Below are 16,494 nucleotides of genomic sequence, written 5' to 3'. Positions count from 1 at the left end.
TCTTGCCATGTAGTCCCGAAGCGGTTTGTTTCGTCCTTGGGATAGTGTCCATAGGTCGGCGTCAGAGAGTACTCGATCCATGAACATCGAATACTGCTTGAGGAACAAAGTGGAGAGCTTTTGGAAACTGCCGATTGAATTACGCTTCTGTCTCGAAAACCATTCCAGCACGGCTCCCTTGAGATGCTCTACGAAGAGCAGGAAATATCCGGCGTCCACCTCCCGTTTGGTCAGATTGGCAGCATTCCTTGTGAAGGCTCGTCCCATTGCTATCCGAAACGCTGTGATGTGCGCCTTCGGGTCGGTTGTGCCTTCGTAGAATGGGATTCTCACTTTCATGGGCTCAGAAATCCTAGCCTCCGTGATTCTTGCTGTGGACGGTGTTCTCTAGGTCTCTTCGAGCATTCGATCGATCTCTGGCGCGGTGCTTGTCGCGTTGTGCACTTGAGATTTCATGGCGCGTATCTCGGCCACTGTTCGAGCCATTGAGGCTTGCAGCTCTTCGATTTTGAGGGTTTGTGCTCGGTCATTCTCTTATATTGGCGAAGTCGCTCCTGATCTTCTCTCCACGGCTCGTCTTCGTTCTCTGCCTGAATTGGGTTGGGTTGTTGTCGCGAACCGGGTCGGTGACTTCATCAGCCTGAATGCCATTTAGTGCCGAGGCGAGCTCTTCTTGGCTTATTCACCGAGCCAAGCCGTTTTGTTGCAAATTCCTGGTTCCATCGTTTTGTTAGGCATCCACGTCGATCACGTCGTTCTCCTATTCGTCAGCTCGTCACCTAAAATTCCGACAAAGTGGAGGCGGCTCAGTCATGTTGATTCGGGTTGCTGCAGGAGTCTGTTCGCCGAGGGGAAAAAACATTGGCGGAGCCATGGGATTTCTTGTGCCGCTACCCGAGGCTTCTGTAGGTGTTGAGAAATCGAAGCGTCTCCGGGCTCCATCCGTCAGATCGGAGATTCTAGCTCTCCAAGTTGGGTGTCGTCTCTCAGCCGTCATTGCGTGTAGTCTTTCCGTAATTGCCTCGTTCCTCTTGTTCTGCTCATCGATCTTCTTCATCAATGTAGCCATCATGTTTCACATCTCCTCTTGGGCTTCAGTTGTCGTCGTTGTTGTGCCCGAGGGCGGAGCGATCTTCTCCGCGCCGTTGTCGTTGTTGTTGTTCTCATCGTCGGGAGTGTTGCTCGCCATGTTCTTCAGATCTTAAAGTCTTGTCGATTTTAGAGTAAGAAAATTTCGATCTCCCACAGTCGGCGCCAAATTGTGTGAGCCAAAACTCGCACAACCAAGAATTTGTTAAGGAAAAACTTAAGAGATCCAAAATCTCTAGAGTTTATCGCAAGAACAGTAAAATCGAAAGAAAGTTTTTATTGCTCTGAAAAGTGTTTAGTCTTATTGCTTAGGATTCCCAAAGTAATACATCGGCTATTTATACTGATTCTCTAAACCGCATAGCCGAGAATCTCGGGAGAGATTTTTGGAATATTTCCTTATCGCTTCGTGCGGCCACCGTCACGATACTTCGCCTAGGGTTTTTATAGACTTTCGTCCTTCAAGACTTCGGTTCAGCCCAATTGTGGAAGGAAGTGACTCGGCCCATTCTACTTCTTACGCAGCTCGGCCCATTCTCCTTTTCACACAGCTCGGTCTGTATCACCTCGCGGCTCGATCTATGCTGCTTCAAGGGCTCAGCCCACAGTTATTGTAGGGCTCGACCCATCCTGCTTTATGGATGGGCTCGGCTTGCTTCTTCACAGAGCTTGGGTTCGTCGACATCTTTTAACACTTAGTCATTTCAAAACGGTTAATTCAGTTAGGGTGGAAACCGACCCCAATAAGGCTCACTCTACTGATATCGTATGACTGAAATTAGGCTTTATTTTTAATTTTTAAATTAAAAAAAAAACGCGGACCCATTTATGATATCTTTGTCATCCGGCGTTGGAGATGGTAGCACTGTACAGAGTAGAACGGACCAAGTAGATTAAACGCTTAACAGTGGACAAGAACGTACAGATCATACGGTCTACAAATATTTGATATATATACCTTCTCATAAGTTTGCTTTCATCATTCACAAGTCTGATGTTCAGGTGAAATTAAACCAATCAAGCACATCATTGATGTCGTTCTATTTCGTCGAAAAATCCTCCTTTGGAACTCTAAATAAATCAGAACAAAATGTATCATCTATCAAGCAATCAATGTGATTGAATCTAAATTCCATAAATCTTTCCTCAATTTACAGGAGTTTCTTACCAGCAAAAATTTAACTCTAATGCAAACTACAAAATTTTAAGGCAGTTGTAAAACAACATTGTAAGCTTACTACTATGGTCCACTTCCTTTTGCAATCGCTGGCAATAGCGACTATCGATAAAATAATGTTCTTTAAGTAGTGACGATAGCAGTTAAATTGTATATCAATATGATCGTCTTGGGCTGTTTATTGATATTCATACATCGCCAGTCATTAATAAGCTTGGAACTCTAGAATGAACTCCAGAATATAAAGTAGAGATTTTTATTAAAGGAGAAGCATTAAAATGACATTGGCCCTGACCTCTGGATACATTCACTTGAAGCAACAAAAGGTCAAAACAATGAAGTTATAAGATAGTAAAAAAAAGGTCTCTTAGATAATGGTTCCACTAGGAATCAAAGCATCCTTGATCACTGTAACAATGCCGCTCTTGATAAAGTATCCATCCGTCTCCCTCGCAGCTTCTTGCACGTTGTCTGTGTTGATAATCTGAATAAACACATAGAGTAGAGGAGGTTAAAAGTTTCAGTCTTCTAAACACTTAGAACCAAGAGGAAACAGAGGAATAAGATTTACGAAAATTACCTTGACATTGTCCCCAATACGAGCATTCTTGTCAGTGATAGCTCTTTTGATGTGAGAGTCTCGGCCAATGCCAATCGGGATGCTGCCTTTTGCAGCCAAGAGTGTCCTATCAGCATCAGTCTGAAACACATAATGATAAAATTATACAGAAAAGTGCCCTGATTCAATGAAATGAAGTGAACTGATCTGAAACTGTAATGTACCTCGTAGTAGTCTGCACCCATCAACAAGGTGTCTTCTATGATCGCACCTTCCGATATGCACGACCGGAGACCAATCACAGAATGATGGATTTTGCAGTTTTGAAGTAAAGATCAGTTAAGTCTAAGTTTCTATTTTCCAAACCTGAAAGTGTAGGCTAAATTTGAGAGTTGTTTTTACCTTGATAACACAACCTTCACCGATTACACTATCAGTAACATCAGCATCAAGCATCTTAGATGGAGGTAAGTAACGAGGCTGTGTGTAGATTGGTGCTGAACGGTCATAGAAACTGCGGGAAGATGATGAAATAGCTTGGTCATGTTACTTACCTCTCGAAACTACAGTTTAGATAACCAAAACGATCAATTTGTGTACCCGAAATCCGGTACTGGTTTCTTGGTGATTCCAAGATTCGCGTTGTAAAACGCCTCAATGGTACCAATATCTTCCCAATACCCATCGTAAAGATAAGCTTGCACCTGAAAATGAGTTACGAAGTTAAATCTTGAAGCACTAAACCATTCAACCAAGAACACAAGCCATTGTTAAATTAAGATAGTGATCACTTACTCTCAGTCCAAGAGCGGTAGCTCCGGGAATAACTTCACTACCGAAGTCATTAGCTCCGGGAAACTGTTCCCGGAGCAAGTCTAACATCACATTCTTGCTCACAACATATATTCCCATACTAGCAATAAAAGGCATTTCTTTAGCTCTTTCATCATCAAGGCCTAAGATTGTTGTACAACCTAATTACCAAAATAACAAACAAGACTCAATGTCAAGAACTCGTAATAAGCAACCAAAAAACGAAAGGAACTCACTTTCATAGTCTTGAGTTGCTCCCCTTTAGGCTTCTCAGCAAACTTGATGATCTGTCCTTCATCATCGATCTTCATCAGCCCGAAAGCTGTGGCTCGTTTCTCATCCATAGGAAGAGCAGCGACAGTGATATCAGCGTCGGTTTCACGATGTGCTTGTATGAATTTCTCGTAATCCATACGGTACAAATGATCACCTACAAGAACCAGAAACTCCAACACATTGTGCTCTTCAAACAACCACAAGTACTGCCTCACTGCATCAGCAGTTCCCTGTCCAAACAAAAACTCAAAACTCAAACTCAAAACCATCTCTCAAACTCAATCAATCAAAGCCATGTACAGTCTTTAGACCTGAAACCAATTTGGATTCTCTGGGCTTTGTTGAGCAGCAAGAACCTCACCGAAACCTTCGTTCTTGTAAGTTGTAACCACCCATGTTGCTCGCATAAGCTCTCGAGAGATGTCGATTAAGAGAAGCTGAATTGAATTGAGTAAGAACATAGATCTTAGAGATGTTACTGTTCAAGCAATTGCTCACTGGAATATCAATCAGACGATAGTTTGCGCCGAGAGGAACAGCTGGTTTAGCTCTCTTCTTCGTTAAAGGGTATAATCTTGTTCCAGCACCTCCTCCAAGAATTATCCCCAACACACTCTGCCATTAGCACAAAAAACCCTAAATCAAGATCTTCCATGAAAATCGAAATCTTATGAAAAAACAAAAGACACACTTACCCTGCTAGCGTCAGGATCAAGACAAGTTTGTGAGTTTTGTGAATCTGAAACTGCTTTTGGGGAAACAATTGATGGTGTTCTTCTCTTATTTGAAATATTTTCAGTGTTGCGACGGACATTGGAGGTGAAACTAACTCTGTCGCCTGCAAGAGATGAAGAAGAGAACGAGAGACGATGCTCTACGGTTGACATTCGAGGAATAGGAGGACGAAGACGAAGAAGATGAAGGTACTTTTAGTGATCCAATTGCTGCCATTGTCACCATTGTTGTCAAGAGGAGGAGCTTCTTGACTCTTGTTCTGTCACTATAATTGAGGAGGAGGAGATCTTTTTTATTTTGGGTATAAATCTTTATTGTTACTGAATTTACCTTTTTATTCCTTAATAATGGTGGTCTTTACGGAGGAGAATCAAATGGTATGGCCGTAAATTTAACGGGAGAAAAAGGTTTTATTCGTCAAAGAGTGTTCATATGTTTTTTGGCGGTGAAAAAACTGAAAATATCTTTAGACGAGAGAAATTTTGGTGATTGGATGTAAATATCACGCACGAGGATTATGGACCATATGCTGTTTTCCTTTATATTTTTATTTTATAATATTGCAAACTAAAGTCTCAACATTTTGAAAATTGCGATTTTAATCCCTTAATTTCTATGCTGTTTCATAGATCCAAAATTTCTTCATATTCAAAAGTCGAACAAAATGTATTTATCATTGGTCATAGACTCGCAAGATATCGTGTGGTGACTCTTGAGCCAATTGGTTGTTGATAAGATTGACTTGGAGTCAACTCTTTCACTGCCACTTTTCGTTTTATGTTTAACTAAATACTATTAAAAACTCATTTTTCTTCTTTCAACGAACAAGTGAGTTTCAAAGCTGATTCATTCAGCAAAGGTAAATGATGTTTTCTTTTTATATATATGATTTTTTCTGCTTCACTTGTTTCGATCTGTCTTTTATACTCTGTTGTGGTCGGATCTGTTTTTGGAAAATAATAAAAACCATTAGCTTAGTACAAACCTTCGTTCTTGTAACCACCCATGTTACTCGCATAAACTTTATTACAAGTTTGTTTGAATAAAAATATTACAAGTAAAAAAAAATGTTGGGTGTGGTACTATGTCTCACTAGATCGACCAATCATTTTTCTCTTAAAAGAATTTTCTTTTAGAGATTATTACAAGTTAGTAATATTTTTGGCATTGATGTTTTGTTGGCTTTATGTCTTAACAGTAGAAGAGGATAATAGTTTTTTTTTTGTGCAAAGAGAGGATAATAGTTATGGCTGAGGGAGTTGTGTCCTTTGGATTGCAAAAACTTTGGGAGCTCCTGGGTCGAGAATCTGAGCGTTTACTGGGAGTAAACGAGCAAGTATCTGAACTAAAAGGTCAAATAAGAATGTTACAATCATTGATGAAAGATGCATATGCCAAGAAATTTGAGAGTGAAAGAGTGAGAAACTTCTTGGAAGATGTCCAAGACATTGTTGATGATGCTGATGATATAATCGAATCATTTCTTCTGAAAGAAGTAAAAGAAAAAGGGATCAAGAAGCGAGTGAAAAGACTTTCTTGCTTCTTAGTGTATCGCTGGAAATTTGCTACAGATATCGAAGGCATAACTAGGAGGATCTCTGAGGTGATTAAGCAAATGCAGAGTTTTGGTATACAACAGATTATTGATGGTGGTCGTTCGTTGTCGTTGCAAGAGAGACAAAGGCTGCAAAGGGAAAGTCGAGAAACATTTCCTAACAGTTCGGAAAAGAATCTTGTGGGCGTGGAACAGAGTGTTGAAGAATTGGTTGGTCATTTGGTGGAGAATGATAACATCCAAATGGTTTCCATATCCGGGATGGGTGGTATTGGAAAAACCACGCTAGCTAGACAAGTTTTTCATCATGACATTGTCCGTCGTCATTTTGATGGATTCGCATGGGTATGTGTCTCGCAAGAGTTCACGCGAAGTGATGTTTGGCAAAGGATCTTGCAAGATCTTAGGCCACATGATGGAGACATTAAACAGATGGATGATCATACACTCCAGAGGAAGCTCTTTCAATTGTTGGAAACGTCTAGATATTTGATTGTCCTCGATGATATATGGAAAAACGAAGATTGGGACAGAATAGAAGCTGTGTTTCCCCAAAAAAGAGGTGAGCTCTAATTTCATACATTAAATTTAGAGAGAAAGTACCAAGACATTACACATTGGGCATAAATAATTGCGTTTGTTACCCTAACGTGAAATGTGATTTGCAGGTTGGAAGATGATACTTACTTCTCGCAATGAAGGTGTTGGTTTACATGCAGATCCAACATGTTTTGCCTTTAGATCAAGAATTCTTACTCCCGAAGAAAGTTGGAAGCTATGTGAGAGCATAGTATTCCCAAAGAAAGACGAAACTGGTACACTTTCAGATATAAAATTAAGGCCATTAAGCATTATTTCTTTTTACAGAGTTTAGACGTTTATATAAAAGGATCTTTACAAATTAATCTCTGATACATCCAATCCTCATATAATTATTTTTTTTCAACGCTCAAATTTTAAAATGTATTACTTGATGTTTGTTTGCAGAATTAAGGGTTAATGAAGAATTAGAAGTCATTGGTAAAAAAATGCTCACACATTGTGGAGGTCTACCATTAGCCGTCAAAGTGCTGGGAGGCTTGTTAGCTAAGAAATATTCAGTTTCCGAGTGGAAAAGAGTATATGAGAATATTAGAACTCAGATCATAGGAAAATCTTGTTTAGATGAGAACAGTCTCAATTCGGTGGTTTACCGAGTATTGTCTCTGAGTTATGAAGATTTGCCAATGGAGTTAAAGCATTGCTTCCTTTACCTGGCCCATTTTCCTGAAGATTACAAGATAGTGGTGGAGAGATTGTTTCACTACTGGGCTTCAGAAGGAATAATAACGTCATTTTGCAATGGAGCAACCATTCGAGAAAGTGGAGAAGACTTCCTAGGAGAGCTAGTAAGGAGAAATTTGGTTATTGTCGAAAGAAGTTATGGCAATCCAGCTTCAAGAATGGATTACTGTCAAATGCATGACATTATGAGAGAAGTATGTTTATCTAAAGCGAAAGAAGAGAACTTTCTTCAAGTCATCAAAGTCCCTACTTCCACCTCTACTATCAACGCTCACACTCCTAGTAGATCTCGCAGACTCGTTATGTATAATGGGAATGCACTTCATATGCTGGGACATAAAAGCAACAAAAAAGTCAGATCTGTTTTGTGTTTTGGAGCCGAGGGATACTTGTGGAAGCAGTCAGCTAAATGTTTCCAAAGTTTACCATTACTACCATCTCTAACCCTAGTGCAAATTTCACTGCAAAATAGAGTTTGGAGCAAGATTATCTCCAACCCTACTTCAAATCTCACTCCAAAATGGAATAAAAAATGGAAGTTATGAAATTCACTGGCGAGACTACTTATGAAATTCTCTCGTCATCTCTCCGTGAATTAAAAAACCTAGAGAATTTTGCTTTAGTTAATTATATGGAAGAATCTCAAGGGGCTCATCATGGGGAAGATTTCGCTTTGGATTTCATTGATCTAAAGCAATTAATTTTGGGCATACAGATGCCAAGGTTTCCTGATCAATATCAGTTCCCTCCCAACCTTGCACACATATGTCTATACTTTTGCGGGATGGAGGAGGATCCAATGCCGATTCTGGAAAAGTTGCTTCATTTGAACTCGGTTATATTATCATTTAGTGCTTTTTTTTGGAAAGAGAATGGTGTGCTCAAAAGGTGGATTCCCTCAATTATGTAATCTAGAAATATCTGAGCTGGAAGAGTTGGAAGAGTGGATCGTAGAAGAAGGGTCGATGCCTTGTCTTCATACTTTGACTATAGATAAATGCGAAAAGCTGAAGGAGATACCAGAGGGGCTGAAGTATATAACCTCCTTAAAGGAATTGAAAATTGAAGAGATGAATAGGGAGTGGACGAAGAAACTGGTACCAAATGGGGAAGATTACTACAAAGTCCAACACATTCCTAGTGTTCAATTTATCGACGACGACGAATAAGGAAAGTAGGAATTATATCCACTTTGTTCATTTGTCAGTTCTGCATTTGCGTGAAAGTCACATTGACGGTCTTGAATTACATTGTATGTTGATCTAACCCTTTTTGTTTTGGGTTTTCAGGTGAAACTGTTCAGAATCATTACCTGGTATCGATTGTGTGTGATGTGATAAATCTTTTCATATTGTGTAGATGTATAATTTTTGTGTCTTTATCTACGAAACATAAGATATCTGTTGCATGATTTTCTCTCTCCCTCTCTCCCTCTTTCTCTCTGACGCTAAGTTTGAAATATATTTTGTATATGGAACCATTTTTATGACTTTGATTGATTTCATTACTAGCAAAAGCGTAAATGATGTGGATTCTTAGTCAATTTGTATACAGTGTAATGGTGATCCGAGCCTTTGAATGGTGAGCTTTGCTCACTTTCGTTATCTGAAAGGTTTTTGTCTTTGCAAAGAGCTCCCAGCCTCACTGAAAGTTATTGTCAACAGAGCTCCTAAACTACCATTTATCAACTTCCATTGATTCTTGCTAGCAAATCAAACCCATTCTAATAAGTTTTCCAGCAAACCAAATTTTTCTGATTCCGTTCAACATTCTAAACTCTAAAGATGATCCTAAGCTAGCTTTTATGATGGTGAAGAAATTTAGGAGTCAGCTTGGTCATAAGTCTACTTCTGCTATAAATATAGGATATATTCATAACTTCGCTTAGAATTTTTGATGATCTTCTTTAAATGAGTGACAAGAATGGTTTATGTGCCATTATTATGATGATGATCAGCAAAACATTACACTGCTGAAGAATGATGATGATTCCTCTCAAATATAAATCACAACTACGCCTTTCTTTTAAACCTTAAAATTCAAACAGATACAAATATCATCGTTGGAACTAAAAATCAGAGTCAGAGCTTCACCACAATGGGACTCCTCACACGATGCTTCTTGTCTGACCAAACCAATTCTCCAAACACATATCCCTTTGCCACTTTCCCCTTACGCTTCACAAGGGTCACCTTAAACGTCTTTTGTTCTCCAACTTTGGTGAAATTTAAGCTTGTTGGCTTAACTGCGACATAAACACCATGTGGGTTATTCGCCTGAACTGTATAGGTTGAAGGTCGTCCAACATTTTTAACGGTCCTTGAGACGGTGACTTTGCGCGATGACAGGTTCGGAACTGTGATGGAAGGATAGTTAAGGTTGTACAGACTGGTTTTACGGCTTTTACATGCAAAGTTTTTGCCCGAGAAGACAGAGATTTGTGATGCATTGTATCCAAGGGAGCATAAGAAGTTGAGGTAGTCCTTGATGCCTGAATCGTATACTAAACCGGGATTCACAGCTAGATTTGGTCGGACATGTCCTGCCCCGAAACTGAAAGGTGTTGCCTTCATATTGGTTGAGTTTTGGATGGGTCCGGGAATATCATCCATTGTTGTTGCTGAAACAGAGAAGTACAAAGCAAAACACTGAGAAAGAAAAACTTCAACAAGAAAAACTTCACAATATGCAGATAAACTAAAAGATCAAAAAAAAAAACAAAATCTATTTCCAATTCAAGAACAAAGAACACTAAACATGGTCATGGAAGAAACAAGACTTGGTTAAATGTGATAAAGTAAGAGACTTTAAAACGCATTCTCACCGGTAGTCATGATGGCAGAGCGGATAGCTGCAGGACTCCAAGAAGGATAACGGGTTTTAAGAAGACCCGCAATGCCAGAGATATGAGGACAAGACATGGAAGTCCCTGAAACAGCATTGAACAGAAGACGACGAGCATCAAACTGTTCGTTTGTTGGAGATACTGCTCCAGTGTAGGCAGCGATCACACTCACACCAGGCGCAGTTATGTCCGGCTTCAGAATCTCAGGAGCCACCGAGCTCGGACCCTTGGACGAGAAAGCAGCCATTACAGGCGCAGGTTTTGTTCCCAAAACTGTCCTCGAAGGAGTAATATGCGCAATCGGCTTACTTCATCCATAAATAAAAGCTTCTTTTAGAGCTCGAAACAAGACGAGTTTAGTAAAAGTGGGGCTGAAGAATCCTCTTACTTGGTTTGACTGATATATCTTGACAGGGCAAGACTGTCCTTGAAACTGAGCTGTGTGGCAGGGAGGACATGCGGATCAGCGGTTAGATCATTCCCAGTGACATTAGTGTTCTCAAGAACCATCCCTACGCCTCCAGCTAAAGCCACGGCACGTCCCTTCTCCACCCTCCCGTTCTGTCCTCTAAGACAAACTAATATCTTCCCTTTTGCCTTTTTGGGGTCAAGCGATCCAAGTTTGCATAATTGTCTGCAGAAAGAGACGTACAAAGTTAACAATGATCAAAATACATAAACCATTTGTAGATAAGTAGTTTCTCTGAAACAAAACTTACGCATCAGAAGCAGTAACGTTCTTAGCTTTTGCTTTCGAAGCTGCCATTACTGTGTAGAACTTAGCATGTGGCAAAGATGTTGATGACAAGCTTTGTCCCTAAATCAATCAAGAACGATATGAATGTCGACGATTCAAGCTCGATTCAAAGAAATTAATTCAAACATTCGATTTTAACTAACTAAATCCTAAATCCAATTCTGGGAGCTTAAATCTAACCTTGTAATGCTTTCCGTTACCGAGGATGAGATTACTAGCAAACTCGCGATCCATGGTGCTAGCTCCGACGGTGATCTGCCACGGCGCGACGTTCGCCACCGTACCATCTCCCGGTCCAGAGTTTCCGGCAGAGCAGACTACTACGATCCGCTTCTTCACGGCGTGGAACGACCCGATTGCGACGCTGTCGTTTAAAAACGAGGTAGGCTCGCCGCCAAGCGAGACGGAGATGACGTCAGCACCGTCGTGGATGGCGGCGTCGAAAGCGGCGAGAACGTCGGCGTCGTAGCACTCGTTGCCTTTGACCGGCGGCCAACAGACTTTGTAGGCGGCGACTCTGGCGCGTGGGGAGCCGCCTTTGGCTGTGCCGTTGCCTTGGCCGAAGACGCTGGCGCCGGGGACGAAAGATCCGGCGGCGGTGGAGAGAGTGTGGGAGCCATGGCCGTCGAGATCACGTGGAGAGTCGAAGGAAGAGTTGAGTGGTCCCACGGCGGCTGCGTAGCCCTTGTGGAAGTACCTTGCTCCGATCAGCTTCCTTCATTTCACAATATCTTCTTTGTGAACATTCCGGTTTATGCTTTTTTTTTTGTCAACCATTCCGGTTTACTTTTAGTAAAGATTTTACAAGTTTTCAGTTTTTCACTATTTTTTTAAAAAAGTACGGTTTACTCTCTTTTTCAGCCGCTCCGGTTTAGAACATTTTACATGTTTTCAGTTTTCACTATTTTCAAAAAACGTATGTAAACATTCCGGTTTACGTTTTTGTTTTTTTTTTTTTTTTTCTGTTTATCGGTTTTTGAAACGTAATACAATTTTTGGTTCCCGGAGTATAAAATATGTATTCAACTTGGTTAACCATATGTAGTTCGATTTTAGTTGGATTCTTTTTCTTTTGTGATTTTTCAAAAACATTCATACGAATTTTACTGCATAAAAACAACAAAAAAATTTGTTCAGCTAGAATAAGAAAAATACAATTTGAATAATTTATGAACAGAAAAATTTGAGATTCTATATATTAAAAAAATTTAGAATAGGTAGTTTCTATGTAAAAGACGATTTCACAAAGAGACATGATTGAAACTTAACTCAAATAAAATATAAACAATCATGTTAAATATAAACAAAAGTAGATATTGAATCCTAATTTACAACCAAAAAAAAAAACATTCAGTTTTAAGATTTCTTCAAAACGAACCAAATCAAAAAAAAAATTCATAAAATGTTAACCAAACAAATTTTATAGTTCTTCAGGTTTGTTTTTTTAATTATTATGTTTTATTACCCACCCCTAGCAACAACTACACCACACTAACTGATAATTTGAATGTATTTTACATGGTGTCAATTTAATTTTTTCCCCAAATTAAACATTTTCTTTTGTTAAACAACGTCCCTACTATAAACACATACAGTATTGATGAAATAATATAGTACAATATTAGTGTGGATTTAATTCTTTTTATACAAAAAATATTAAGGATTGGACTTAGCAAAATTTAGATTGAAACATCTTGTATGTACCACTATAAAGTCTAGCTAGAATATACGATGAATATCTTTTTGTTTCTTTTTCAGATTCTATATCTATCTTCGCCAAAATAAACCAGATAAAAAGTTCCAAGAAAGTGAATTTTTATACGATGATCAAACCCATTGATGTTCTAAATAGGGTATCCCAAATTTGACTTGTTACAAAGATTAGTTCACGTGTCTCCTATTTGTTAATACAAATTGTGAATTTTATTAAACCCGAAACAAACAAACTTAGGCCCTTTAACAAAAAAACAAACTTACAAATTCGAACATAAACATAACTACTACCGGATGTCCAAAAAAAAAAAAAAAAAAACATAACTACTACCGTACTACGCGCGTGTGTTTACTGCTAAAAGTGAGAACAGATAATCCGATTTTCTTTGTATTTTTTTTGTGTGCCGTATCTTATGATAATTAATTACTTAATGAACGTGAAAATGATTAGACACCATTTTGGAAAAATAAACATGCAAGAGAGAGAGAGGAACCTGTTGCAATGAAAAGTGGCATCTTTCTGGTTTTGACATATTCCCTTCCATCTTGAAGGAATTGGTCCCAATCCTTCATCCCTAAAGCTCTTTGATTCTGGCCACACACCTTTTTTTCCACACACAATCATATTCAAAAACATTAGTCTATGAAATTTATTCAACAACAACTTGTTTAGTATTTTTTGTTTTTGTTTTAGATCCCTTTGTTATTTATATAGAGATTATAAGTAGGATTTACATATAAAAATAAAAAATTGCCTTGTGGTGTCTAATAATCACACAACCAATCATTCTTGGTTGTGGTAACTTTTATTACTTTTCTGAATCAACAATATAATATCAAAGAAAGATATCTATAAAAGGTTCTAGTTCTCATGCATATCCTTACTTTATTCACCTCCTTTTCTCCTAAATCTCAAGCATTTATATTCTTTCTTTTATCTAGTTCAGATTATAGGGAAAAATATATTTTCCGATCAAGAACTCCAACCATACGTCTTTTTTAACTAAACATTTAACACCATTTAGCATAAACTGAATTATGACGAATTTTTTTTGCAAAATCTCTAATTAGATTACCACGTTTAAAAAGGTTGTTTCATCATCTACAAGAAAAATAAGTACTATATTTAGAATACACTATTGAATTATGAACACTATTCACTACTATGAAGTGACCTGCAGTAAATACATTAACTTTCTGTTAAAAGCCAATTGCATAGTGCCATAACACGTTACTTATACGAGGAATTTTGTTTGGTTTTATTGTACGAGGAATTATTCACCGACTTTTCTATTTCCAAAAACAAAACAAAAGAAATCTCTGATTATTAATGGAACAACTACTAATTACAGAGTTTGGTAGATAATCATAAGGTTAATTAACTTTATTGTGTATGATTCAACTCAAACTATATGATACAGTCATACAGGATATTAAAAATAAGACATGCTTGATTTTTGTTGAGAGAAGAGAATATGCATATGCGCACATGCACATGCATGCATATATAATATAGCCGATTGATTCTTGCTGACATCTAGAGATCTCAACCGCTAGCTAATGGTAAATATATAATTCTTGTAATGGAAGTCAAATCCATTTCGAAAATATATACGTATCTTTCCCAGCCGATCTCAAGGCTCCCGAATTTGTAAAGGTTGACCAATATTAGATTTAAGACGAATTAAAAATGTTTTAAAAAGAAGGTAAAAAAGGGTAAAGAGGAGAGAAACCCGTATCGAGATTTGCAATAATGGAATCTTCTCCGAATCTTGCCTTCCTCCAAATGGAAGAGGAAGGAACGAAAGAGTTGTGTTCTAATCCCAAGAAGTCCCATGATCGAGTTGTGTGAAGCTTCAAGGCCTTGTTTGGAAATACAGACACAACTTCAGGGTGTTCTTGAAGGATAAAGAAAAAGAAATAGAGTCACTCCTCAATCATTAACAAAGAGAAAACATATAACATGTAATGTATCTAGGTCTCGTCCAAAGCATAAGCAATAGACGATGAGATGCACATATTTTAAATTTTGTTCCGAGACAAGGCCCTGTGTATACTTACTGGAGATTGCAGATGCGAGGTCGTGGTCGAGATGAGCAGCAAAGCCGTTGATGTGCTTTGTGTATGAGTAGAAAATGGCGTTTGCGGCTATCTCGTGGCTGTTTCCACAAAAATCAAGAATAATGTCAATTATATGACATTTTTTTGTGAACCAAAATTAAAACATTAAAATAATATGTTTGTAACAGAAGGAGAAAAGGTATGTTTTAGTGAGTGTGTTACAGAGACCTTCCAATGAAGGAACCAAGAAATTCGTAATGGGTCTCTCTGACTCGATCCATTGCATCTTCTGTTATCTCCCCGACATGGGAGTGACCTCCAAAGTACACCACATATGAAGACGACTGAAATTACACACAAACAATATGATTAAATGAGAAGTTTTTAATGCTAAATGAAATATTTGTTGTAGGATAAAAGGATAATGAATGTACATCTTTAGAAGCAAGGATGGCTTCCGAAGCCAAGTAGACAAGAAGAATTAAAGAGGGAAGAAACGATAAAGGACTTGTAAGCTTCATTCTTCTTCTTCTATATTGTTGGACTTTCTGTTTTGGTGTTGCCGTGTGAGTTGCTTCTTTATATAATGAAGTGCAATTACCTTACAAGACAGAGCATTATCAAATTTATAAGAAAAGTAATAATATAATAAACCCTTTTTAGAAATTTAGATTTTGATACGAACAATATGTTTTTACACTTCCAAAAGCCTATAAATAATCTTGAATCAAGTGATATTAGGAAATCATTTTCGATGAAATACTAAAATATGGCTTTTTATGTACACTGGTGAGTAGTGGCTAATATATTCTTGTTAATTTTTCCGCAGTTAATTTAACACATTCCCCATTTTCTTTTAGGTATTAATTTCTACATGAATTTCTTGCTGAAAAAGGGAAAGCTTAGGGAAATAAGGTGGTTCTGGAGTAAAAATGATAAGATGCTCAAGTGGTCACATTGCGTCACAATAATGGAGTCTCCATTGATGCTATATTCCGCAACAAAAATTTATATTATATTTTTTTTCTTACCGGTTGGTTGGTCCTAATCTAATCATTGTTTCCTCTATTTTTAGAAGAAGGAAGAAAAACATTTCTATTATGAATAGCTCTTTTTATAACGAAAGTCGTATTTAGATTGACCATTTGATCATCATTATTGAACTTCTGAACCATTTTAGCTATTACTAGGTGTTGAAAAAGAAAACAAAATTGTATTGGGTTGACATAGCATAAAAGATAGTGAGATAGCAAAATGGTAAAAACATTACAAACTGTAAATGGTGTTTTTGCAGGATAATCATGATAAAATTAAAGTTTTTATCAAGTGACTCAAATAATATTGTGACAAATAATACTTCTTAAGCATGCATTATTATAACGGAATTATCTTTAAAAAAACCAAAAAAAGCATGCTAAAATTTGATACTAAATAATGTATAAATATTTTATATTAATTGTTTTAATCAATCTATTTATTCTCCTAAAGTTCTATGCCAATTTACATTTTAAAACTTTAAATTCAACTTGAAATAACTCTTCGAAAAAAGTGTAAAAGCATGTAGAATCCTTCAGAGCTGACAAAACAGTTAACGGGCTGTTGGAACAAGAAGATCTGCTGGAATAAGAGT

At 37.8% G+C, this 16,494-nt stretch overlaps 3 protein-coding genes and 1 pseudogene across 4 annotated transcripts; 2 read left to right on the top strand and 2 right to left on the bottom strand.

Annotated features, from left to right (window-relative positions):
- Positions 1 to 2,429: 2,429 nt before the first annotated feature.
- LOC18014182 (glucose-1-phosphate adenylyltransferase small subunit, chloroplastic) lies at positions 2,430 to 4,901 on the bottom strand. The gene is given in 11 exon segments (XM_024153942.1): positions 2,430 to 2,750; positions 2,847 to 2,966; positions 3,050 to 3,150; positions 3,230 to 3,339; positions 3,426 to 3,529; positions 3,621 to 3,799; positions 3,871 to 4,144; positions 4,226 to 4,300; positions 4,302 to 4,529; positions 4,610 to 4,799; positions 4,801 to 4,901. Coding segments are annotated over 11 exon segments (1,572 nt in total). The 5' UTR covers positions 4,875 to 4,901; the 3' UTR covers positions 2,430 to 2,633.
- Positions 4,902 to 5,380: 479 nt separating this feature from the next.
- LOC18014181 (probable disease resistance RPP8-like protein 2) lies at positions 5,381 to 8,075 on the top strand. 2 transcript variants are annotated; one of them, XM_024153769.1, is made up of 4 exons: positions 5,381 to 5,508; positions 5,848 to 6,766; positions 6,873 to 7,019; positions 7,192 to 8,075. In XM_024153769.1, exons 2-4 carry the CDS (start codon positions 5,896 to 5,898, stop codon positions 8,031 to 8,033), a joined length of 1,860 nt encoding a protein of 619 aa, XP_024009537.1. In that variant the 5' UTR covers positions 5,381 to 5,508; positions 5,848 to 5,895; the 3' UTR covers positions 8,034 to 8,075. The 2 variants fall into 2 exon arrangements, with proteins under 2 accessions (XP_024009537.1, XP_006418605.1); XM_006418542.2 differs by having other exon boundaries at positions 5,478 to 5,508; positions 5,882 to 6,766.
- On the top strand, positions 7,946 to 8,975 carry LOC112084586 (annotated as a pseudogene).
- Positions 8,976 to 9,406: 431 nt separating this feature from the next.
- LOC18014174 (subtilisin-like protease SBT5.3) lies at positions 9,407 to 15,425 on the bottom strand. Its single transcript, XM_006418541.2, has 10 exons — positions 15,299 to 15,425; positions 15,093 to 15,208; positions 14,865 to 14,962; positions 14,537 to 14,701; positions 13,298 to 13,406; positions 11,271 to 11,805; positions 11,053 to 11,150; positions 10,722 to 10,967; positions 10,313 to 10,641; positions 9,407 to 10,108 (listed from the first exon to the last, which is right to left on the bottom strand). Exons 1-10 carry the CDS (start codon positions 15,383 to 15,385, stop codon positions 9,570 to 9,572), a joined length of 2,322 nt encoding a protein of 773 aa, XP_006418604.1. The 5' UTR covers positions 15,386 to 15,425; the 3' UTR covers positions 9,407 to 9,569.
- Positions 15,426 to 16,494: the final 1,069 nt, after the last annotated feature.

The sequence above is a fragment of the Eutrema salsugineum genome, unplaced genomic scaffold (genome assembly GCF_000478725.1).
Source record: "Eutrema salsugineum unplaced genomic scaffold, Eutsalg1_0 scaffold_4, whole genome shotgun sequence".
Lineage (NCBI taxonomy): Eukaryota > Viridiplantae > Streptophyta > Magnoliopsida > Brassicales > Brassicaceae > Eutrema > Eutrema salsugineum.
The sequence above is the reverse complement of the archived record's forward strand: the minus strand, read 5'-3'. Positions and strand labels throughout refer to the sequence as shown.

Coding starts and splice junctions, on each gene's coding strand:
- LOC18014174 (XM_006418541.2), bottom strand. CDS start 15,385: ATGAAGCTTACAAGTCCTTTATCGTTTCTTCCCTCTTTAATTCTTCTT. Junction 13,407..14,536: donor TATTGCAAATCTCGATACGG/GTTTCTCTCCTC, acceptor GTGGAAAAAAAG/GTGTGTGGCCAGAATCAAAG. Junction 10,109..10,312: donor CTCTGCCATCATGACTACCG/GTGAGAATGCGT, acceptor TCTCTGTTTCAG/CAACAACAATGGATGATATT.
- LOC18014181 (XM_024153769.1), top strand. CDS start 5,896: ATGGCTGAGGGAGTTGTGTCCTTTGGATTGCAAAAACTTTGGGAGCTC. Junction 6,767..6,872: donor TGTGTTTCCCCAAAAAAGAG/GTGAGCTCTAAT, acceptor TGTGATTTGCAG/GTTGGAAGATGATACTTACT. Junction 7,020..7,191: donor CCCAAAGAAAGACGAAACTG/GTACACTTTCAG, acceptor GTTTGTTTGCAG/AATTAAGGGTTAATGAAGAA.